General features: G+C 41.1%; 2 protein-coding genes across 6 annotated transcripts in view; one reads left to right on the top strand and one right to left on the bottom strand.

Annotated features, from left to right (window-relative positions):
- The window catches only part of Crybg3 (crystallin beta-gamma domain containing 3), a 109,041-nt gene extending 105,231 nt beyond the window's left edge, over window positions 1–3,810 (top strand). For both annotated transcript variants that reach the window (XM_021660555.2, XM_021660554.2), the window contains one exon: window positions 664–3,810. In XM_021660555.2, coding sequence (XP_021516230.1) covers window positions 664–752 — 89 coding nt within the window. In that variant the 3' untranslated portion in view covers window positions 753–3,810. The remainder of the gene's footprint in view (window positions 1–663) is intronic.
- Riox2 (ribosomal oxygenase 2) lies at window positions 1,946–24,713 on the bottom strand. 4 transcript variants are annotated; one of them, XM_021660556.2, is made up of 10 exons: window positions 24,619–24,713; window positions 18,651–19,110; window positions 15,940–16,059; window positions 14,821–14,949; window positions 11,744–11,847; window positions 7,372–7,474; window positions 6,384–6,555; window positions 4,621–4,724; window positions 3,092–3,181; window positions 1,946–2,668 (listed from the first exon to the last, which is right to left on the bottom strand). In XM_021660556.2, the coding sequence occupies exons 2-10, from the start codon at window positions 19,080–19,082 to the stop codon at window positions 2,510–2,512; spliced, it is 1,413 nt and encodes a 470-aa protein (XP_021516231.1). In that variant the 5' UTR covers window positions 19,083–19,110; window positions 24,619–24,713; the 3' UTR covers window positions 1,946–2,509. The 4 variants fall into 4 exon arrangements, with proteins under 4 accessions (XP_021516231.1, XP_021516233.1, XP_021516232.1 ...); XM_021660558.2 differs by having other exon boundaries at window positions 4,621–4,709; XM_021660557.2 differs by having other exon boundaries at window positions 6,384–6,552.
- Between the last annotated feature and the right edge of the window lie 455 nt (window positions 24,714–25,168).

Raw genomic sequence — 25,168 nt, 5'->3', positions numbered from 1 at the left:
TTGTTTTAAGGCAAATGAAGTAATTTTCATATACAAACAGAAAGGGTTTGAAGAAGCAAATAATGAACTCTAAGGGTCATGCAGCCAGGAAACAAAACCCAACAATAAAGTCTACATAGCTTTTCCTTCACTGCAACCTTAATTTTCATGAACTGTTGGAATTCTAAATTTGAAGCACCAAAATCTACAAAATAAAGAATGCCATCTGTTTCTTTTCCTGTAACATCTTTTGTACTGAATTGCTATGATCCTTAAAAGCCCTCAGTTAAAATTTATGGCAGGAGGAATTAACTATGTTCTTTAATTCTGCAAGGTCAGAGCCAATATATTTGTGGCTGTTCCTTTAATTGGTCCAGGCATAGCCACTGTTGCTATAGAAACAAAAACCAGTACCTGACACTAAGCTAGAGTTTACTCTGGAAACTGTTTTGTTGGGCATTGTTTATCTACAATCACGTATTTTTAGCTTTTCAGTTGACAATAGCGTCCAATTTGAGGTAAATAATGGCTATGTTCTTCAAACTCAGTTTCCCATTTCAAAATGCCTTGTGTGTATATATATATAAATAAATATTCTTAGTGTGTTGAACAGAAGGTTGTAAAATTGGGCAACTGCTAATCACACATGTGAGCAAATCATCTTTTTTGAAATTTCTGTTCTAGGAGGAAACTATTATGACAAGACACATGTCATTATAAATCGTCCCTTGGAGAGAGAAGAAACACAGAAATGGGACATTGAAATCTTGTGAGAGGATCACACAAAGGCACCTCCACCTACTCATGCCCTGTGTGCATGGGAAGGAAGCTGCTGTGTCCACATTACTGTACTGCTCACAGAAAGAACTTTCTCCCAAGCGCTGAAACTACTGCTCCATGGAAAAGCTAAAATATTCTCACTGGTTATTATGCAGTGTCTTTGTGAAGAAATGTAATGATTTCTTTTCCTGATGGATCCAAGTGTAGTGACCAATTTGCTGAAATGTTATTCTCTCTCCTAACCACCAAACATGAATCCTCTTCTTGATGGCACTTTACACAGACAATGCTGTTACCTGCATTAGCTATCATATGAGTGCCCTACTCCACGCTTGTGTGAACAAAGCACAGGGAAACAATTCCTACGGGTTGTCATACTCCTGCACCACCTGAAGACATACTAAGCTTTCCTACAAAGCTGCTGCTGTACTAAATAAACCTTGTAGTTTCTATTTTAGAAACTTTTAAAATTGAAACACCCATAAGTATTTATACTCTTTAATTAGGTGACCCCAGGGAGGAACCTCAGCTTATTGAGGGAAAAGCCACTAGTCCTAAAGTACTTTCTGTGGTGTGGCCAATCTGTATCATTTTTCTAACTACAAATGTATAAACTTTAGGGTGCCCACCTAGCACTATGGTGTTAATTAACCAAGATGTCCTGAAGTGACAATACTTCTGATTGTGGTGACCTTACATTTTGTCTGACTTGTGCTTAAGGAGGAGAATAGCAAGACTGAGTCACATCTAAGAGCTGAATGTGTCCCCGGAGTAAAGGACTGAACCAAGGTTCAGCTAAAACAAACAGGGCTTCTACTTTGCCTCTGTCACCTGACTTTTTCTACTTGGTGACAGACAACTCAGTTTCACTCCCATTTTAAACTGACTATAGCTAAGCAAAACCACACAGAGAGGCACTACCATCTCCTGCTCAGGAACAGGTCAAGAGCCTGCACCCTCCTGAGACAGGAAACTTAATTCAGACAGCTACTGCTTTCAGCCCCAATTTTTGCCAGAAAGAAAAAAAACTCTATTTTTACATAAATTCTCCAGCAATATTTTTAAAAGTATCAACCTCTATGCACTTTAGAATGTAAAATAACAGTGAATATTTTAAACTCAAAGAGCTACCTACTTTGAGTATTTTTTTTTATACACTTGGGCTTCCCATGTATATATACTGGTCTTTGGTGTTTTTTTTTTTTTTTTTTTTCAGTCTCTGGCGCTTCTGTCATCATCTAAACAACATTTGAGAGCTCTGCATGTCCACAGATGACCGGTGCCTCTTATGGGTGTGGCAGTATTATTTCATGAAACGTTTATTTTAATGGGGAAAACGGGCATGTATACTCAAAGATATGTATATTTTCGTTGTTAAAAAAAAAAAACCCACAAAAAAACAACTTTCGAGTTTTGTTAAAAAGTATTTTTGGAGCTAAGGAGGCTCTTTAACGGAGTTGTTTCTTCCAAAGAACCATGACAGAGCCAGGCTAATGACATAGTTCTATATGACACATGTAATGGAGTTGTGCCTTTTCTACAACACTGGATTAAATAAACTTGTCAGAAGTATGATTTTATCATAGTCTGGGATACCTGGTAATTTCCCGAGTTCCCTCTCCTGTCCATGAGCACATTAACCATGCCTCCACCCAGAGTGCTAATCAGAGCACCATGAGTCACCTAGAAATGAAATCTCCCTTCACGGAGTGTATGCGCAGAGAAAAGGACACTCCTCTGTATAAAGGCCCTAGACTACTTGGATTAAACACTCTGTCCAGAGAGACAGTGCCAGGTTCTCCTTTTCTTCATCTGTGTGAAGTTTCAGTTCCTTGACAGGAATGGGTGATCCACTCCAGATTTGCTTCAGAGCATCCACATGTGATAAAGGAAAGCGAAGTCCATAAGCCTGAAGAGGATACACTGTTTAGTACAGAAATAACACCACTTCATGGATTTTGCATAACCTTACATAATTCAAAATATATATCCTTCATAAGAGTGAAACTTGTTTCAGGAAAACTACTTCAACTGTAATTAGGTAATTCACAAAAGTCATCAATTTCCTATCAACAACCTACTTTGAGTAGCTAAGTTGTTGCAGATGACTAGCATTTATCACACTTTTCCTGTAAGTTTACAGCTGTTATGTTTTAAAGCTGCCATCAATACATGCTTCACAAAGTTGGCTGATGTAGCTTGTCCTATCAGTCAGGTAAAATGGCAGGTCCGCACTGCATCTATAAAGGCACATGACCCTTTCCATCACAAGTGTTTATCCCAGCCATAACCCAAACCACAGGAAAGACAGTTGTTTTAAGTTGGAACACACCTCTGTTTCCACCTCTTTTCCCATCATGTGTGTCTGTCTCAGATTCTTCAGAGAATGATAGATATAAACCATTTTTTGTTGAGCTTCATCCTTTAAAAAAAAAAGTTATAAGAAAAATATTGAGGGCTTCAGTACTAGGAGAGTTAAAAAATTTCAACATCAAGGAAAATCTTTTGAGGGAATATAGAGATAGCAGGATCCTCACTTTGTAGGCCAGGCTAGCCTTGAATTCATAGGAAACTGCCTGGGATGAAGGCATACAGCATCATACCTGGCTGCAATAAAAATATTATATAGCCTTTCTCCTTAAAGGAAATGTATTCATTTCTGTGCAGAATCCTTTGGGCACAAAGTTACCAATACAACTGTTGATTCTTGAAGTCACTGTTTTAACAGACAAGCCCCAGCATGTACGAGAACCTGATTTATATGCCAGCTTATCAGTTTCATCTTTAATTTCCTATACTGTGTTCTATCAAGTTTGATATTCCTAGGAACAAGTAAAAAGTTATCAAGTGATCAATTGTTGAGAAATAGAAGCTATGTTATTTACTAAAAATTCCATTTAAATTTAAGTAGTTTGTCACAAATGATCTGTACTCCCTTTGGTCTTCCACAACCTACCTTTATTATTTGTCACTGATTAGCTAAACGTCTGAGCCAACATACAGTGTCTCAGAGTTAGTAGTTATCAGAATAAAAAACAAGGTATGAGTGCATACTTTAGTGGTTTTATTTATGTCATCCTTATCCAAGCTCCCTGATGGCTAGGCGTTACTTTTGCAGCTCCCTCAATGCTTAGGAATTACTAGATAAAGCTACAAGGTATGGAGTAGTTCTCATAGATCTGACATTGTCTTCCAGGCTCTAAAAAAAATCATAAATGGAGAAGATCCATTTCAAACCATAGAAAACTCAAAAACAAACATTTTTTTATGTTTATGGGTGTTTTGCCTGCATGTATGCCTGCACACCACCTACATGTCTGGAAGCTATAGAGAACAGAAGAGGACATCAGATGCCCTGGAACTGGAGTTACAGTTGTGAATTGCCTGTGGGTGTTGAAAATCAAACCTGGCTCCTCTGGAGAGGAGCAAGTGCCCTTAACTACTGAACCATCTCTTTAGCTACAGAAATTTACAATTTTAGAAAACTGTCCTATCAGCCAGTTTGGGGAACCAGTGAATAAAAAGGTCAAATTATAGGGCACAGATCTTGTACTCTATAGTATTGAATTTAAGCCAGATTTCTACAGTATAGAGATGATAGTGACTAAGGCAGGGAAACTCAAACAAGGTCTTCAGTTGTTCATGCAAGAGCAGTGTACCCTGAAGTAGATTAGGAAGCAAAGAATGGATACATTCACATGAGAAAGACTAGGATTCTGAGGATGAAGGTAAGCCCTTGCATACCGAACAGGCAGGGCAACTTGCAACAGGTACGGTGAAACAGGCATGACCTAAATGGAGTAACCCAAAACTCACAGAAATAGTATTTATAGAAGAACTCTCATCCCTCTGGATACTCACAGATTGATTCTCCTCTGGCCCTACTGTAAGGACAATGTGGTCTTTAAACTGCAGTCTTACTATGCTGTCCAACCTTGGCAATTTTTTACCTAGAATAGAGAAAGCTATCAAAAAAGATACCAACAGATAGGTTCAAACTTGTTTGTGAGGCATCTTATAGCTTACACTCTCCCGAGTACTCACTCCAACATCTATCGTGATAATTAAAAGTACAGCTAGCACCTCCATGGATCTCATTCTTCTAGTGATATATATCATTAGGTAAATAATCCAAGTTAATAATAAATTAGAAGGCTAGGTGTGCGGCTGGTGGGAGTGTGCTTACCTAGCATACACAAGGTCCTATATTCACCTCCCAACACCACACACAAAGAGCACATTAGGTATAAGTAATCCATCAAAGCACAGTGCATAGAACTGTGTTGCTTTCTGCACGAATGCTCACCCCCCTACTACACCTGGACTCTGGAAAGAATGAGCCGTGTGACAATGGTGTAAACGTAGTCTGTGTAAGTGAAGCATTGTGTCCTTTAAGACCCAACACAGAAAAAGTTTATTCTTTCTAAGGTGGATTTAGTAAAATGAACAGAGCCACCACAAGAAACAAGCTGGCCTTATAGGGCTATCTGGATGGGAAAATTTTAAGGAATCATAACCTTACTGACTATAGTAGTTACTTGGGAAACTATTAGATAAATATTCTGGAACATATTCAGGGATTTATTTAGCAAATTCTATTCTAGAACACTACTGGTAAAATATGCCATTTTGAACAGATGTGATCAACATTAAATTCTGAACTTCCTTCAGCCTGTATAATAAAAATGCATTTAAGTAGGGACTTTATGTATTTTAGTGGTTGTCACCTGGTAACAGGTGACACTTTTATGATAGGAAAAAGATTCTTGCTGTCGCTGAGACAAAGAGCTGGCCCAGTTAGCAGTAGGTTTCAGCATTCTCTTGAACACTGTTTAACAAGTCATTGTTAAGATAAATGTCTCAACTCAGGCAAAAACAAACACTGCTAAAGTTATTAGTGACCCAACACTCCTCTACCCTGAAAGTGCTGTTTATCTGAGATAACTTAAGCCTCAGTTTTCCCACGCACTGGGAATATCTAAGACACCCATCTACTTCCGGAGAGCACCAATCCATACCAATTTGCTTTGCTTCCATAAGTCCTCTGGAAACTCTGAAATGTCCTAGCTTAAGCCTACTGCCTTTTGATGGAGATACTCCACAGCTCTCAATGTGCACCCTTACACTGCAACAAGTCAAATTATACAACTTTGAATTTGAGAGTGTTCTTGGTAGCTTTTCCTAAATAAAGGACACTGATGGCACTTATCTGGCAGTGCATTATATACCAGTTGAATACTAGGCACCTACAACTTGGGAGATCCATGTTATCTTCAACCATTCTTTTATCTGGTGTGACAGCATTTTAACATGCTTACATTACTTCTAACAAGATTATGTCAATATTCAAGTTCTTCAACATTTCTGAAGATGATAAATAAAAGACTACTTACAGATACATTCCTCAACCAAAATTAGTTCTTACTTTTCCTGTCATACTGCAAAGTAAGTTCTTGCAAATCACATGGGAGGTTAATGAGGGCAGCATGACTGTGAAACCACATACAGTGAGGAGAGATTGCTGGCCATATGAAGTCTAAAATGTTTAATGTGCTCAAAGTGGAGACCAGCCAGTAAAGCATGAAGTGTCTCCCATGACCCCAGAGAAAAAGAGTAAGCTCTACCTGGTTCCAGCATCTCTGTTCCATTTCCCACATAGTAAGGGGGGAGCCTGTGCATGATGAAATCCTTCTTCATGTCTGATGACAGCAGTTCTTTTCTACCTTCTAGCCTGTCTGCAAGAGTCCTCAGAAAACCACTCAACTTTCTTGTTGCAACAGCTGGGGTTTCCACCTGCTAGAAGCAAAGAAGTGAACCTTTACTAGATGCTGTTAGAGGTAGCTACACAGGTCATATTTTTCACTGTAGTATGCTGAGCTTAATCCCAATACTGTAGCCTAACACCCACTGACATAAATCGTGCCATTCCATGGTGGGGAGGGACAAGGGACAGGCTGGACCTTAAGAGAAGGAAGCCTATTACTTCCTTATCGGCAACTTTTATCTTACACTGTCTATCATTTGTGAAAATAGAAATAAAAACAATAACTACAGTAATATTTAAAATTTAGCTTGGAAAAGTGGATCCTTGGAGATATAGTATAGTACAGGTTTTTTCTTTGGAAAGCAAGTCACTCTCTTAAGACAACTGAGTGCCTTAGGTAATGAATGCAACCTTTGTCCTACTCAGTCCCAATCAACATACTGTCTGGAAGCTAGCGGAAGTACTCCAGCCCCAAAAGCAGGAGAGGTCAGGAAAGCCAAGGAACACACCCCCAGGTGCCTCTTCTCCAACTGGGCACCCGATGCTGATGCGTGCTTGGTACAGACTTGTGGTCATGTTTATTTGTTCAACTATCTATTCGATATTCCCAGTCTTGCTGCTGCTAGGAGAATACACAAAACATTTTTGAACAACAATCAAAGATGGTCCCAGATGAATGGTACCACATGAAGCCATACTCCATTGCTGTCTAAGTCCTGCCACTCAGCAGGCCAGCAAGGCAAGTTAGCTTGCTTCATCTGGGAAGAAGATCTTGGGTCTCTAAGGGGCAGGACTTTGCCTGCCTGATCCCTGACTTGCCACCTGTTTCTATCTGCTTCTGTTCTCACCATGAGCATCCGCAGAGGCATTCCAGACCTTAATGCCACATCTTCCTTTGCAGTGTCAAATACAAGCCCCGAAATGGAATCCAAAAGGAAATCTCCCCATGAACTAGAACATAAAACAAGAAAATGAAAAATAACCAAAGTTGTTAACGAACAAACAATAATGTAAATACCCGTTACTACCAAAACCTGCAAACTGGGTTCCCATTTGACCATTTCTGAGCACTCAGAATATTAAATAGATACTATCACAAAAAAGGAATTTCAACAGCTCAAACTAAACACAAACCTCCATAGGAACAGCTTTAAGGAAAATTTCAACACTCAATAAAAGTTCTAGAAAAAAAAATCTCACATACATTAAGTCCAACAGAAATACATTTAGGGTAGCAGACAGATCATACTATATAAACACTTGAACAGAGATATGCTACATTTTACTTAGTAAGAGGAAAGCTGATCCTCAGTAAAATATACACCAGTATCAACAGTTTAAAACAAAACTGGTTCCTAATAATGGTTTTACTGGGGCAGAGAGCAAGCCAGTAGCCAAAAATAACACCTGGAAATAAATATCAGTGTTCAATTAATTTTACCCCCTGAGGTAGGCAGACTTATCTCATTTCCTCCTCTGTGGCAGTTAGAATTGACTCTTTCCCAACTGTATACCTGTTTAAGTAAGAAAAAAAGTCTGTGGGGTTGCTTTCTTTAAACACTTTTTAGCTTGTTTAAATTTCTCCCATGTAGCCAGCCAACAGATTTCAAATTGAGGGCTACAAGCAAAATGAAAATCACAGCACAGCTTCTGCTTCTCAGTCAGGAAAACTGACACTTTCTTGCCTGCCATCCTAGAAGAGTGGCAAAGAGGCCACAAGAGCCTCTTGAGACACACTTTCCCCAATGTGTCCACTCCGTGGAGGTCATACTGATATGTGACTTAATGTCAGGCCTCTGTCACTCTTGTTGAACAAAGAGGACAGAAGCAGATCTCTGGACAAGGAAAATACATGGCCCTTTTGCAGGGTTGTAGGTGGATGTCATATCACAGAGGAATTTGATGGCAGATTAACTCTCGCTAGTCCAAGAGTAAGAATATTAATCTTGGGAGTTTCCAAAATTCAGGAATACCACCACCTCCAGAGGGCTTTGCTCTGGCATTACCCAATTCAGTCTGCAGGAGCCCACACAGCAGGACCCAGCTATTCCAGTGATGCCTCTCTGAGAGGTGTTAGGAGAAGACTGTAAATTTCCTTACCATAGTGGGAACCCAGGTTCAGAGCACAGAAACACCTAAGAAAGGTGTGGCCCTAAGATTATACTTTTCCATTCTCGTTCCTATATTTCCTATCAGAGCACAGACTCATGTACCTACATGAGCTACACGGTACCCACTCAGTGAGGGCAGCAACTTGTAACTTGAAAAACTCTTTCCTGGCCCTAGCTGACTGAAGAAAGACTGGGTACACCCAGAGGGAGCCAATGAGATCTACATTTCAGGAATAGGAGACAGAGAGCCAGGAAGGACTTAACAGCAGAAACATAAATAAATATTTTAAGGTAACAAGAGATGGACAGAATTGCTGATAGCATGACACATGCAAGGTATAAAGGAAACCAAGGAAGTGAAAAAAGCCAGGGTTGTTATGACATATCAGTGAGTAATGGCACTTGCCAGGAATGCCTGATTGTAACCCTAGAGCCCACAGTTGAAAGAGAAAACAGCTTGAAAATAGTGCAAACACACTCAAGTAAACACACATACACACACACACACGGGCTTGAGTGGTTAAAAGAACTTGAGGACCTAGTTTTGGTTGCAAGTACAATTTTATGGTAGCTCACAACTATATGTAACTCTAATTCCAGGGAATTCAACACCCTCCTGTGTCCTGAGGGTACTATGCACACATGTAATACATACACATAGCCAAATTTCAATACACAGAAAATAAAATTATCTTTAAAGCTGAAATTAAAAAAAAAAAAAAAGTAAGAGAAAGGAAACCAGATGGCAATAGAAACAGAAATGAAAGAAAAGCAGAATTAAAAAGGCAAGAATTCTACCATGGAACCAATGCTCCCCACCAAGCAGAATTAGGAAGTAAGGGATTAACTGTGTGACAGTAATGGTGGGACACCAGAATATACACAAACATTTACAAGGTGATTGCTAAGGTTCAGATGCCTGGAAATTTTCCCTACTCTTTTTTTTTTTTTTTTTTTTTTTTTGCGCACATGTGTAAATACATGAGCACATGTCAGTTAATGTGATGATATACACATGACTGTGTGCATGCATACCAAGCAAGGCACCTGATGCCATTCTCTCTCTCTCTCAGCTGTATTCCTTTGAGACAGTCTCTTAGCAGAACCTAGAGCCATGATGGTAGCCCAGTCAAGTGACCCTCTTCTCCCTTGGGGTTATGGATGCACGCACACTATTCCAAACTCCTTTTCTGTTACATGGATGCTGACATCCAAACTCACATCCTCATGCTTACACAGTAAGCATTCTTACCATTGAGCCATCTCTCTATCTCCCCGTGCTCATCTTGACTGGCCTCAGAGATTTCTGTTCTTTACCTAGTCAGAGTAACAAAGTACTTTTGAAAATGGAAATCTAGTCTACAGCCATACCACCCTGAATGTGCCTAGTCTCATCTGATCTTGGAAAATGGATGCCTGATACAAAGTTAGGCCTTCCAATTGTGTGCAAATGGCACTAACCCCACCACAGGCAGAACGCAGCTACTTCCCCCAGTAAATCTCCTGAACACGAGCGAGCAGCAGAGCAGTCCCGATGAAGAAGACATACACTTACTAAATCACCTTAGAAGTTACTGCTTTTCAGTAGGTTGATGTCCATTGATCCTAGAATGCCTTCTACCTGTCATGACCTTATGACCCACCCTTACTACTTAACTATCCATTAAGCCTCACTCAGCTGTAAGTCAAGTCTTCTCTGAACCCATCCCTGATACCCAATTGAGCTGAGCATATCCTTCTAAGCTCCAATGGTCTCTCTGCAAACCAACAGTGATATACCCATGAGCTATAGGTTATAGTGAGAATTTTAGTTTCTTTCAAAACACATAAATGTTATGTGATTTAGATTTTTGTTTTTGCTCCAGGTGTGGGAGATAAGGCTGCTCAGATTACATAGCAGCTAACTATAATGTGTCGCATGCTCTGGCAGGGAGATGACTTTGCTAGCTAAGGAAGAGTTTATATTTGGAATTCTGGGGACTCTTCAGAGGGCATACAAATACCAGAGCCCTAAGAGGGGTAGCTGCTGCTCCCCCTGCTACTGCAGTTTGCTTTGGTTTGTCAAGTGGTCGTTTCTTTTTGTCAAGTAGTCGTGCACAGAGTAAAAAGGATATCCTGTCAGCAAAGATCAACCTTGCCCCAAAGAACTCAATGCCCCTAATCAGCAGGAAGTAATCTAATGATATCAACACCCCCTTGTAGACGGAAGTTTTGGTTTCTTAAAAACTCAGTTGTTACATACATATATTTTTGTTTTAATCCCATGTGTGGGATTTTAGTTTGGGCTTTACTTTCTCCACAGCTGATAATTGCCTCCTGTAGGGCATGGTTTTTGCCAGCTGGTAATGGCCTACCTCACATAGAATAGAAAGGGGCATGGTCTAGGACTCTGAGGGATATAAATAGGAGAGACTAGAGAAAGTGTGCCCTGTGGCAGTTTGGACAGACCAGGAACCTTTGGTATAATAGTTGGAAGAGACATGAGAAAAATGCTTCGTGGTGCAGCAGCTTGAAGGAGATAGGCTGAGGAGACTGCTTGCTAAATTTGCTGTTGACAGAGAATTGGCATAGCCCTAAAAGAACCCACTGACCCTAAACAGCTGGGAAAAGTAAAGGGGTCTGCATCCCCTCTCCTCACAAACCTTCTCTTTCCTACTTAGGGTTGAGGGGTTGGAAGGGAAAAGCTTTAAGGAACTCCAAATAAAGTAGAGTTTAAAAATGTGCACAACACCCCCTTTCCCCTCTAACCTTCTTTCTCTCCTACCTAGTGTTGGGGGGGTTAGAAGGGATTGGAGTGGAGAAGAGTGGTACGAAAAAGAACCTAATACAGTAGCCAAAAGTCCAGTTACAACAGATTTTTGCTTTGCCTTGCCTCTCTAAGAGACCCTCTATGCTCTACTTTTCAGTATCTATACATATCATTATATATATATATGAGAGAGAGAGATCTAAGATGTCCACAGGCTATCCAGACAGGCCAATCACACATGAAGACACATCAAATAAATATGGAGGGAGTCAGCACAGAATAAGCGGTAGGTGTATCCTGTATGTGGCTGCTTTGGGCCATACCTCAGAGCTGCCCCAAGAAGGAAGCAAAAGGCCTTACTTGTTCTGGTAGGTGCTAATGGTCACGTGAGTAGAGTGGCCTATACCTGAAGGAGTTTCTGCCTGATGAATGGTCCCTCTGGGGAAGTACAACAAATCACCAGGCTAAAAGAAAAAAAAAGAAGTGTTAATATACAGCTTAGTCCTTTTTGCTTTAAGATAAACATGTTTTGAGTTTAAGTTCTCCATTCTAGAAATCACTACACATTCCAAGGAGTCTGTGTGCCCGGTTCAGGGGGTGTCTGTGAGCCTGTCATTGTATTTATTTTTAAAGTGACACAAGACATACCTGAAACTACCCTCACAGGATTGAGATCCAAAAAGGTAACACCCTGTTTCTGGGTTTGGTTAAGTTAGGGCTTTCAGTCATAGGACCAGTGCAACCTGCTTAGCTGTCCTTGGCCTTAGTCTCTCTATCACTAAAGAGGGACACCAGCCCCACAGCCTACAGTATTATTCAGTAGTTTAAAAAAATGCTGTTCCCAAGGGCTAGGGCAGCAATGGGGGTATGATTTTATTACAGTCACTGTAGTACTCACCTCTTGAGAATGTTCTTTAGGTCTCCTTGGCAGCATCTATATCATACCTACCCTGTACTCCTCAGAGCCTACCCCAGCAAAGCATGTGAATGTAATTAAAAAGTAGTAGTTTTTGTGGATAAGCTACCTCCAATTTGTACCTTTTCTCTCTCCTAAACCAATGACAAAAGCATTCTGTTCAGCTTACTGCTGCCCAGAGCTACCTTTGCTTTCATCTTATCCAGACTACAACATTCTGTCTGGTGACTGTCTGAGAAGGAATCTTGAGAGCTGCTCTCGTCCTCTTTCAAACTACAATAAACAGCCAAGATCTGTTTAAAATCCCGGAGCCTGGGAGACAGAGCTCAAATATATCAGCTTAATGGGAACGTAAAAGATTTTCTTCAAAGCAAGAGGAAAAAAAAAAAAAAAAAAAAAAAATATATATATATATATATATATATACACGTGTGTGTGTGTATGTATGTATGCACGTAAGTTTGTAGGATATATATATATGCATGTAAGTAAGTACGTATGTATGTATGTAGTGTGTATATGTATATATATTCTTAAGGGTTTGCTTGACTGCTGGTTTGCTTTGAATGACACCAAAAATGGCAGTACTTCAAGCAAATAAACACTTTTTAAGAATTACACTCAATATTTATCATTTCTGTGCTACCCTGACAGATGTCTTCATCTGTATACTTCATTCACACCACAAGAATTTCAATACTTGCGATCTCAATACTTGGCCCCAGGCTCTTCGGGAATGCCAAGGAGGCAGATTTTCCCCAGGAGGAATGAAGTTCTGCCAACAGTGAGGCCACTTAAAGACTTCTGACCTCTGGGACTATTATGAATTAAATCTGTGTTATTACAACAACCACTATGCTAACACAGACCTACAGACATCTCATCAAAGGAATTTCATTGTAAAGGAAGCATCAAAATTCTATATTTCAATCCCCACAGACTGCAAACTAAATATTATGATCTCCTGATTTATATAATTTATAAAGGGCACTATAACTAAGTGACTTCAGCTTAATTCAACCCTAACTTTGGTACAACCCCAAGGAGACTAGAAGGACTTTTGCATCCTTAAACCCCCACTAGACCGAGGACATAGGCTAGAACTAGAAAAGTGGGAAGGTTGATATGGACTTTGGGATTCTTACAGGAGACCCACTACTCCTGACTATGAGTGTGCTGGTTTGAAAAAGAATGGCCCACACAGGCTCTTATGTCTGAATACTGGTTCCCAGTTGGTGGCTTCTTGGGAAAGATGAAGACGTTGTGGTCCTGTTGCAGGTGTGTCACTGGAGGCAGGCTTGAGGTTTCAAAAGCCTTCTGCCACCCACACTGCACTCTCTGCCTGTCTGCAGTGTGAGATGTGAGCTCTCAGCTGTTCCTGCTGAGAGCTAGGCCTTCATTCCACCATCATGAACTCTACTCCTCTGACATTACAAGCCCAATTAAGTGCTTTCTTTTATTAGTTACCTTGGCCACAGTGTTTTATTCCAAGTTCATTTGAAGGGACCTATTGAGCAATGTTTGGTTTACAGGCCCCACAATAGAATTGAGCAGTACATTAAAACAATGCATTTTGAATGGGTATGATTGTGCTCCAATAAACTATTTAGCAAACCAGAATTTTGGCCAATGAGCTGTTGTCTCATGACAACTCATGAAACACACATAAAACCATTATTATTTATTCAAGTTTGCTGTAATATAGGCACCCATCCAGAAAGGGATACTGTTTCTGCCTAACTACTTGCAGGCAAATCTTAAAATCAAGAAAGACATAGGGGCACAGATATGAATTAGGCACTAGCTTTACCTTCAAGATGCAAAAAAAAAAAGTGAGAACATTAGCTACACACAAATCATTACAATATAAGAATTTTTGAAATGATCTAAGTCAATCGAAAGAAAAGTATGTAGCTCATTTATGAAGTTATTCTTATTTCTATATATCCTTTTTTCAAGACCCTCTCCTACCTGAGCCTGATTATATTTCTATCCAAACTAACTGCAGCAAGACTCCAAGACATATGGTCAAACTACTTGGCTCACTGGAGGAGGATGCCATGAGCACTTTCCTAGCTACTCAGCTAGAAACTCTATGCTGGGATGGGAGGACCTACACTAGCAGGAGGAAAACAGGTGGCACTGGGATTTCTCCCAAGACAAGGAAGGCATCCTTGGCTGTGCTCTGTTTACATGCTGACTATGACTTAAATGTAAAAAAAAAAACAAACAAAAAAAAAAAAACAGGCCAAGGCCAAACCTTCCACATTTATTCTAGAGAAGTTGGTGATTCACTGAATTCAACTTATTTCTGCTGAGCTTGATCATACATGGAGACAGACGTTTTGGAAAATGAATAGAAGACTACCTTAGCTCTTATGGAAGCCGCCTGATCTGGTGGGTTAGAGTGAGGGCTACCCACAACCCTCAGGATACATTCCCATAGGGACCTTTACAAGCCTGAACTTGTCATAGAAATAGATAACCAGCTGTAGAGATGTGCACCATGCTCTTCCCATACCTTCAGCAGGAAGTCATGTGTTGGTGTGCCAATGTGGTCCTCAGATTCCACACTGTACTCGTGTGCCAGGGGCACCGTTGGGGAGTACAGGCGCCAGTGCTTTTCTCCCTCCAGCTGCAGAATAAAAACCTATAAGAAGCCACAGACCAGAGACCATCAGAAAGCTTCCTGACAACTGGTGGGCAAAAAGCTTCTAGAACATGCATCAGAAATAATACACAGACATAAGCTGCCACTACTAGTAATTTTGAATCAGGTAAACAAGATTCTTGGTGTTAGATATTTAATTCTTTTCACTGTCTCAGACATTGCTGGATTCTTTATATATTCTACTAGCTTTTGAATTTTCTACTAGGAAGGCAGCTGAAAGCCATAATCTCTGATAGAAAAATCTGATATAAGTAAATGGTCCAAAGCTTAAATATTACAATAAGCCTTGGAAGATAAGAAAACACTATAGTTTTTTTATTCATTTGACTAAAACTGTCTTAATATTATATTAAGAATGTTTAAGAAACACTTTTGGACAATGTGTTAATATCAAATAGCTCTCAGAGGAATAAAAAGAAACTTTTGTTATATCCATGTTCACACCTTGTATAAGAACAAAAATCAAACTACAAAAACTCCAAGCCAATGAGTTAACTTTGGAAGCCACATAAGAATTAAATCAACACTTGTCAACATGCCAGGGCTTAAGTGGAATCAGGCCCTTCACTGAGGCTGCACCAAGACTTTCAGACATGGAAAAAAATATACATATTGTTGGCAGCCTGAAAATAGACAAAGTGAAAGCAAATGTAAGGACTGTGATCTCACTTTACTTTACTTCTTAATTTTAAGTTGATTTTTCTTTTATAGATAAAAATCCCGTTCCTAAAGACTATTTCAATCTTTCATCAACAAGGCTGCAGCAATAATCCTGCTTTGAGAAGGAGCAGAAATCTGGTCTGCAGGCATATACTTTTACACCCCAACATTGAGACAAGGTCAGGATCTTCAGGGAGGACACAGAAGAACAGCCACAGACCAAGAACAGCCACAGACCTGGTCCAAGAGACCTCGAGAGTAACAAAGTGAACCCTGACAACTAAACAAGTCTGGCTCTCATCAGCTTACCTCGACATCATCATAATGGGGAGGGAGGCCCTGAGATCCTGCAGGAGTTATGTATACATTCGAGCCGACTAAGGAGCCAAAGTAACATTCCAGCTTTTCCTGGATCCTCCAAAGCTCATCCTTTGACAAAGAAAAAAGAAAAGGGGTGTGAACAGAAAATAAGAAAGCAAAGTCTATTAGGCTGACTCTGCTCTACAATTATTACAGGCCAGGCAATTAAACAGCACTAGGTTCCTCAAGGTTCCTCAGGAATCTTTGTAGTGTACCCACTCCAGGTAACGGATGTGAGCAGGTAAATGACAGACTGGCAAGAAACAATTCAATTTATGCTTTTAAAAGCTTGCTTTGGCTTTGGGGTATAGAAGGGACTGCAGAAATTAGAGACTTATCTGGAAGCTTCTGATTAAGCAGCACAAGCAAGGAATGAACAAAGTGCTCACAGTGCCAAGGAGAAAGGAAAGGGTAGAGACACTGTAGAAGTAGAGAGGACTCTGTAACAAAGGAGGAAAATAGAAACAACATGCTTGACTTGATCCATGAGCTACTGATTCCATTTATGGAGCTGTGAAAAGACTATGGAAAAAGAAGTATTCAGGGGCTAGCAAGAACTAAGCCAGTAAAGGGCCTGCCACACAGACAGGGGCGCTGAGCTTGGCTCCCCACTGTGTGCCTTTAACTCCAGCTCTAAGAAGGCACTGTCCAGCCTCAATCAATCAATCAATCAATCAATCAATAAAAGTAAAAAAAAGATGGAAAGTGATAGAGGAAAATATAGTCTCTGGCCTTCACCATGTATGTATGCAAGCACACACACATATCCACACAAAACAAAATGCACCCACCTATCCCTCCCCATGTCCCACCTGTACCCACAGGCCCCATTTGCATTCCTCCCTTCCCCCAGTTTTCAGAAGGACAAAAAAAGTTCTAATCTGTAAATGTTAACTTTGAGGCACTAAGATTTCCGTGATTGCTTCAATTTACATTTGGAAACTCCTAAAAAATAAACACTTAAAGCAAGGGAAGCAGAAGTGACAGCCTGGGAAGGGTAGAGACAGAGGAGAAGAAGCTGAGTAAAACTTCCTCCTGAGTCACTCCTCAGCTATAATGCAGACTGAGGAGCCATATATGCCTGAGTTGAGAGATCAGTTACCTAAGTCAGGGAAGAGGAAGTCAGCAACTGGGCCTTGTAGACAATAGCAGATCCTATCCTGCTAACTGAATACCCCTCATAACAATGCTCCTCACAGGGTGGGAAAGGTCAAAGCTAGTTTACAAGTAAGGAAACTTAAGCATACAACCATTCCACTAGGGCCAAGACTCCAATCTGGGCAGCCCAGCTCCAGAATCCATACCTTCAAGACAATTTGGAAAAGCCAAGCAACCTCCTGTGATGGTCTGAACGAAAAGGGCTCCCACAGACTCTTACTTACAGAATGACAGTATTAGGAGAAATGGTGTTGTTGGAGTAATTTGTGGTCTTGCAGGAGTGTGTCCCTAGGGTTGGGCTTTGAGCTCAAGCCAGGCCCACGGAGTGAGCTCAAGCCAGCTCACTCTTCCTGCTGCCTGCTGATCCAGATGTAAAACTCTCCAAAATATCTCTTCAGCCCCATGTCTGCCTGCACGACACCATGCATCCTGCCAGCCATGATGATAAAGGACTAAAGCTCTGAACTGTAAGCAAGCCCAATTAAATGTTTTCCTTTATAAAGGTTACCATGGTAATGATATCTTTTCACAGAAACCCTAACTAAGACACCAACTCTAAACAGATATTAAAGAGACCAAAGCATTAATAGAAATGAAGGCACAGCAACTAACACAGACATTATAGTATAAACATCTGGCTTGCTGAGTATACCAATGAACAAAGCTTAAGAGTCAGTTCTACCACTGGACTGTATGGAATCTAGTATTAAGAATAACAAGTGGGGAAGAATAGGGTGCAAGTTGCAGTTACAAGTTCAGTGACTATGCTTTCTTGATTTATAAAAGGGTGCTATCCGCACTTATGACGGCCACCCAGAAGTTATTCCAGGACTTAACCTCTCAAAAAGTTGTTATTAATACATTAACATGTCTTTCTTGAATATCTATCTGGCAAGTCAACTAGTCACAGCTTTGAAGCAGTAAAGGGAGATAACTTCAAGTATCACCTTGATGCTACCTTAAAATACAGCAACAGGACAAAACACAAAGATCTTACCATACACAAAAATCAATCAGCCCATTAAACATACCCTAGAGGTGCAATGTTACTTTAGTAAGGTTAGAATGTTGGAATCTTTGGATTTTACAGCTCTATAATATCTAAAACATCCACCTCAGGTTGTTGGAGATTCAAAACATATAGCCAGGGATTGGAATGGAGAGATGGCTCAGTGGGTAAGATGAACACCCGCTGCACAAGCAGAAGAACCCGAGTTCAGCTCCTTAGTATGCACATAAAAGCTGATGTGGCAAAGTATAGGTTGTAATGTTAGTACTAGGAGATACAGGGTTGCCTGCATCGCACAACCCCCAGCACACAACAACTTTATCTAAAAGGTAACAGATTCTCTCAAGTCCAAATGTATTTTAAAACCAAATAATGCTACACATTCTCAAAACGATCTCCACCATCAAACCAGACATTCAATCTTAAACTGATATGAGGCCAAATCCTACCGCTTTCATATGTATGAGAAGTCTGCTGTGGGGAGAGCTATTACCTTAAACCTCTGTGGTTGGTGAAACTGAATTGTCGCCCTCTTCTGGTGGAAATCTTTTCTCAGCTGGAGAAAGTGTGCCTTGCCACCCTTATTCAGAACCTTCTTCTTCCCACTGACGCGCCGGCAGACGTTCACATCTCGTCCATAGTACACCCCTTGGTTGCAGAAACTCTTCAGATCTGAGAGTCTGAACAGAGACTGGTAATATGCAGCCAATGAAGGGTCATCCCTCTGGATGAGAAGAGGCTTTTGTTCCCAGAATTCCTTGAAAAAAGTCTCTACCTTGATGGGTGAGATTAAACTTTCAAAGAGACTACTGGGGCTGTCAAAATTTAATAGAGAAGGCCTGCCAGATGCCTCCCTCTTCACCTGCTTGCAGGGAACAGACTCTTCTTCCTTCCCATTCCCTGTAGGTTTTGCTTTCTTTGGCATGGTTCACAAGCAGGGAGGAAATGCAAACCTACCAAAAGAATAAAAGCCGTGGTTAGGTTGCAGGAGTGCACACATGCCATGCATGACCATGAGCATCTTGCCTCTTTGAGAACTCCATATTAGTCAGTACTTCTGCCTCCAAGATGAGACAGCTAAAAGCCAGTGTCATTTCTTCCAAGATGATTCAGTCTTAAACACCACTCAATTTGTACATTCATCTAAAGGAAAACACAATTTTCTTATGTATACAAGCACTAAGTCCTGGAAATCATTATTAATTAGGAGACTTAATTATCTCAAATTAAAGCATTCAACTCTATCATCAGTCCTTACTCAAAGGTTTAGCCTATGGCCACTGAAACAGCAAAGCCAAAAAATGTTGAATTTGGCTGCAATCAGCACCATGCCCTGAATCTAATTAGATGAACTCTCTGTTATAAACATTTGATAGAGAAGAAGGAACAGCTGTCTGCTGGCAGGTGGTGCTCAACATACAACAGAAACCTTCCCTGGCAGAATCCAATGTGTCCTGGGCCAGTGGTGTCACCTGGTGGCTGAAATGAGATGCCAAACACTGGAAACTGCACTTTCAAATTCTTGAGAACTGTCACTATCAGGGAACTCGCCCTCTGCCCATTAAAAAAAAAAAAAAAAAAATTAAGGGCTTTAAAAATGAAGGTATATGACAGGTCTTCAAAAATATTTAACTTTTTTTTGTTTTTTAAAATTTTATTTTTTATATTAATTACAAGTTATTTACTTTGTATCCCAGCTGTAACACCCTCCAGCATTCCTTACCATTCCCACCTCCCTCCCTCATCTCCTCCCTGCCCTTCTCCAAGACCACTAATAGGGGAGGCCCTCCTCCCTTTCCATCTGACCCTAGTTTATCAGGTCTCATCAGGACTGGGTGCAATGTCCTCCTCTGTGATCTAGCAAGGCTGCTGTTCCCTCTAAGCGGGGGTGGGGAGAGGTAAAAAAGCCAGCCACTGAATTCATGTCATCATTCACCAATACTGTTAACCTCTAACACAGCACTTTTCCAATTTAACATGCACAAAGGGCACAAGGGCATCAAGTGGACCAGACACCATGGTAACAGCCCTGTTAGCCTGTGGCACACATCTGAGTAGCAAGAGGATTAACACTCCCAAACACCCAAAACTACAACTCCTGTCACTTACATAGGTCTCCCTTGTGTGGGTTCAAGAACTGTAATTCAAAATGTGCAAATATATTCACAGAATACATAATTTGCAAACATCATTTGCAAAAGTATTTGAGACCAGAGGTATTTGATTTTGCAATGCCTGTAAATCTAAAATGAGACATGTAGTGTAAACCTGAAATTGTGTACTTGAGATAATCAACTACAACAGGAAGAATTTATTCTGTCTCAGTTTCTAGGGCTTTAGTCTATTGGATGGCCCTGCTGTCTTGTGGAGAGATTCAAAATCACAGCAAGAGGATGAGACAGTGCAGTTACCTCATGGTAGCAGGGAGGCAAAAAGAGAAGAGGCTAGGGTACCAACATCCACTTCAAGGGCATATTTCCATGACCTAATTTCCACCAGGCCCTGAAGAGTCCACCCAACAGTAGCAGGGTCTAGCAACCAAGACTGTGTGGTGGTGGGGTAAATAAGTCAAAATCAAAACCACAACAAAATTCATTTATGCTTCATATACAGCTTATACACACAGCTCGGGGGTAATTTTATGGCTGCTTTTCATGTACTTCCAATTTGAGGTCCAGAAATTTTTTTCACTTACGGCATCATGTTGGTACTCAGAAGTTAGATTTTGGGGCATGTCAGATTTCATATGTTTGGATTAGGAATGTTCAACCTTGACAACTTCTCTTTTTTTCTTTCTTATCCTGAGAAGAGGTTCTGTTCCTCCAATTCCTAGCAAATTCCCTGTTCCCAAAGAGGGCTGAGAGTCACAGTGATAATAAAATACCAAATTTTCCTCAAGGCTAGTAACTTAAAATGCTATGACTTCCTATAGTGTTGAGTAGCCAGGATTGCAAGAAAGCTGGTTTTCCCTACCATCCTATGTGAAGCAGCATTCTGGCAGCACTGTGGACTGAATAAAATGAGTGTATATTCTGGTTTGCAAGTCCTAGAATGATCTGCATCAACCAATTTTTAAAAGAACTTTTAAAATGCAACCCAGATATAAGATGAACAAATTAGGAAGTAGAAACTGAACAAATATAAAACTCTCTAATGATTTCATTTTAGCATCTAAAATTGTAACACCAAGGCGCTCAGTGCTTTCAAACAGCAAAGAACCATAGCAAACTATAACAAATAACTGGGACTAACAATGCACAGTAGGCGCTGAAGACAATTGGAAAAAGATAAATCTAGTGTTAAGATAAGTGCTCAATGAGACAAGCTTTCTGAAAATATTTTGTATATACTTTTTGATTCAAACAAAGCAGCTTCAATTCTTAACCCAAGCAAGCAAAGTTTTGGTGAGATGAAGAACTGCCAAAGATGGAATTCTTTAGAGATGTAGAAATACAAAATATGAAGACAGATTCAGCAAAGGACACTTGTATAGACAGTTAAGGAGACTATAACCCCTGCTGTGTGAAGGGCCAACTTGTGGCTGATATACAATTAATATTTCTGGAGAGTTCTTAGCACCATTAAATGAAAAGGCAACCCAAACACACAACCAACACTGCTGACACCATAAGCACACCTTTCTTCTGCACGTGCAAGACAAGCAGAGGCTGCCTAGATAATCGGTCGCCACCAAGTCTCTAATAGCTTCCCTGGTGGACAACACTTTCCACCTGCTGATATAACCATGTGAAGAACAACGAAGTATGACTCCATTAAGATACCCTTGGAACCTTGCATTGGCCACCACAGGAATTCATCCCATATACCCCTTTTTCCTATGTTAATTTTGGTTTGAACTTCGCCTAGCAAATTGCTGAACCTCTCACATTTAATTTTTAAAACTGTTAGACTGCTGTGTTAAACTTATCACTAAAGGTTCTGTCTTAGTTAAGGTCACTGTGATGGACACCATGACCAAAGCAACTTGGGAAGAAAAAGGTTTGTTTGGCTTATACTGCCACATCACCACCATTCACCACTGAAGGAAGTCAGGACAGGAAAGGAACTCAAGCAGGGCTGGAACCTAGAGGCAGGTGCTGATGCAGAGGCCATGGAGGGGTGCTGCTTACTCCCCATGGTCTGCTTCCTTATAGAATTCCAGGACCACCAGCGCAAGGGTGGCCCACACACAACGCGCTGGAACCTCCCACATCAAACACTAATTAAGAAAATGCCTTACAAATGGATCTTAGGAAGATTTTTTTCTCAATTAAGGTTCCCTCCTTTCAGATAACTCTAGTTTGTGCCAAGGTGACATAAGACTAAGACATAATCCAGGGCAGGTACCTTCCAAACTGAGGCACACCTCTCTTACCCTCACAATTGCTCTGTTTTACATTTGAAGAGGAGAGGAAGATGCAAGTGAAAGGTTTGTTAAGAATAACCAGTGAATGAAACAGCACACTCACCTGAAGGTGTGGCTACCATACCCAAAATACTTAACAAATATAAAACCTCTTAAGGGTTTTTCCCACCTACAATCAGCAACAAACATCAACCCTAACACTTTAGAACTTACCTTGCCTACTATTACACCATTTTTTTCCCATACGTTCACACTGGAACGATCTGAGCCTCAGCTAATTGGAAAGTACCTCAGATGCCACTGGGTAAATATACCATTCTTTCTTCTTCTTTTTTTTTAGCAGTCTTGGGTGGAGGAGAGTAGATACATAATTACCCCATTAGGCCTATTTCCAAATACCCCAAGCTGTGCCATAATTTCAGATTCAGTAACAAGCATGGGGGGGGGGGCAACAAATGACATTTCTTGAATTCCAAGAAATAGTCATTAAATAGGAGACTGCTTGGTCTAGAATGGCGCAGCGCACATGCCTATAAGCCCTATGGACCATTCAGATATGAATAAGGTTATTTCCTTCTATAGAGCTAGGGAGAGTGAGGCAAGCTGTAAAGAAGGATTGTTTTTCACAAAGTTGATTTAAAAGCACTTAAAGACTTCCAAAAGAGTTCCAGATATAAGCTGGTAACTGCTATATCACTGATAAATTAAAAAAGAAAATCAATGTTGGCACCCTTCCTACAGCCAACAAACTTAAGAATCTTTACATTTTAGGGTGCCTTAATCCTTCCCATGGTAAAACTGAATGACAAGAAGTCACAAGAGCTTCTTAAGGTACAGCTACCTCTAGCTTGCCAAAACCTAGCCAAGCATGGCATGAGACAGTCAATTCAGAATTTTTTTTTTTCACTTTTTTCATCTTAGCAAATTCTCAAAAGCCTTACAAAGCAAAACCACACCCCCTCCCAAATAAAAACAACAGAACAATAAAACCACAAAACAACAGTTCGGAGACTTGCCTAAATAAGGACTATGCTTGGGGAGTCACCATAGAAATTGGTAGCTATTGGTACCAGGGATGGAAGTCTCTCTCCATCTGAACAGTATTTTACCATTAAAGCTTTTAATATGCAAGTTTCTAGAGACACATCAAGCCTCTTGGATTACCACTTCTGCCCCAGGAGGCAGAAATCTACATTCACAGAAGTTCCTAATTGATGAATTTTAGGCCCACTAGAGAACACTAAATTGAACTCGGCTCAATTAAACACTCTTGGCAATAATTATATGCTGCGGGCCTGAGCGATGGCTCAGTGGGTAAAAAAAAAAAAAAAAAAAGGCGTCTGCTGACCAACCCTGACCACCTGAGTTTAATCCCTGAGACCCACACAGCTGGAAAGAAAGGATTCTCTCAAAGTGTGGACCAACCTCCAACGGCACACCATAGCATCTGTGCACCCACACACAAAATAAAGTGTAGAAACAAAAATTTTAATTATATATATTGCTTGTAAGGAGACCATCAGGGTAACCTGTTTTCGGCACACGGAGTATGTTCATCAATTCAGAGATGTCTTACTGACTGGTGGTTATGTTCTGGAACTTTACACAAACACTAAGAATTATGTCTTGCTAATGTATCTAAGGGGCCATGAGATCACAAATGACAGAGGCACCCGGGTATTAAAAAGAGCTGGGGAACCCCAACTCTCAGCGCCGGAAGTTCAAATAATGACTGGCGGAACTGGAGCCTAGACTTCCCGAAACCTGTTCCTAGTCACCTGTTGGACAACCCGGCGACTGGCAGGCCGCCTTCTGCTCGTGGAGACAGAAGAAGCCACCTAGGCCAATCCCAGCCAGGACTGGGGGCGCTAGGCCCTGCGCCCCGCCTCTGTCCGCGGCAGCCCTGCGCCGGGCTGTCAGGCCTGCACGTGGCCCGCGCCCTCCCCGCCTGCGCGCCCAGACTGGCTCTAGGACGCCAGCCAGACAGACGCGTCCCCGGGTGGCTCGAGGGGCACACCGCCCGGTAGCCGCCCAGGCCTCGGCCCTCCGACCCGAGGCCCACACACTGCCACTCCGCCTCTACCACCACACTCACCCTGCCCGGCCTGTTGCGCGTGGCCACAAGCTGACTGGACAACAGCGTGGAGGGGCGGAGCGGCGTGTGCACGTCGGGGCGGTGCTACCGCTCTGGACCCCGCCCCCGAAGCGGGGCCCCGCCCCCCGGAGCAACAGGCTCCGCCCCCGAAGCGCAGCCACGCCCACGCCTACTAGCCTTTTCCTGAGGCCTGAAAAGTAGCCATCGAGGAACCTAAAACTCAGAGACTGTCAAGGTGCTTCTTACGGTTGATATCTCCGACTCTGAAGTTAGGAGTTAATCTGTAAAGGAGGACAGTTCCCTCTACTAATAAAAGCATATGAACTTGCTTCTTGAGAGAGTGCTTGTGCTCCGTTGGACCAAAAAAAGATCCAAATAGTTTTTCATTACATATGACTTTAATATTTATACAGTTGTTACTAATGTAACATTTTTAGTACCAAACATTTTATTTACACTTCATGTACTTTCATTCTAGCATTTCTAAATTTTATTTACTTTATTTATTTTATTGGCTTTTTCTTATATTTTGATCGCATTCTTGCCCCTC

Source organism: Meriones unguiculatus, chromosome 17 (assembly GCF_030254825.1).
Source record: "Meriones unguiculatus strain TT.TT164.6M chromosome 17, Bangor_MerUng_6.1, whole genome shotgun sequence".
In the NCBI taxonomy this organism is placed as follows: domain Eukaryota; kingdom Metazoa; phylum Chordata; class Mammalia; order Rodentia; family Muridae; genus Meriones; species Meriones unguiculatus.
The sequence above is the reverse complement of the archived record's forward strand: the minus strand, read 5'-3'. Positions and strand labels throughout refer to the sequence as shown.

Excerpts from the sequence above, each read along its gene's own strand:
- Riox2 (XM_021660556.2), bottom strand. The coding sequence starts at position 19,082 with ATGCCAAAGAAAGCAAAACCTACAGGGAATGGGAAGGAAGAAGAGTCT. Across the intron at positions 14,950-15,939 it reads CCCATTATGATGATGTCGAG|GTTTTTATTCTGCAGCTGGA; the intron begins GTAAGCTGATGA and ends GGCTTCTTATAG. Across the intron at positions 4,725-6,383 it reads AACAGAGATGCTGGAACCAG|CTTTCTCTATTCTAGGTAAA; the intron begins GTAGAGCTTACT and ends CTTTTTTGATAG.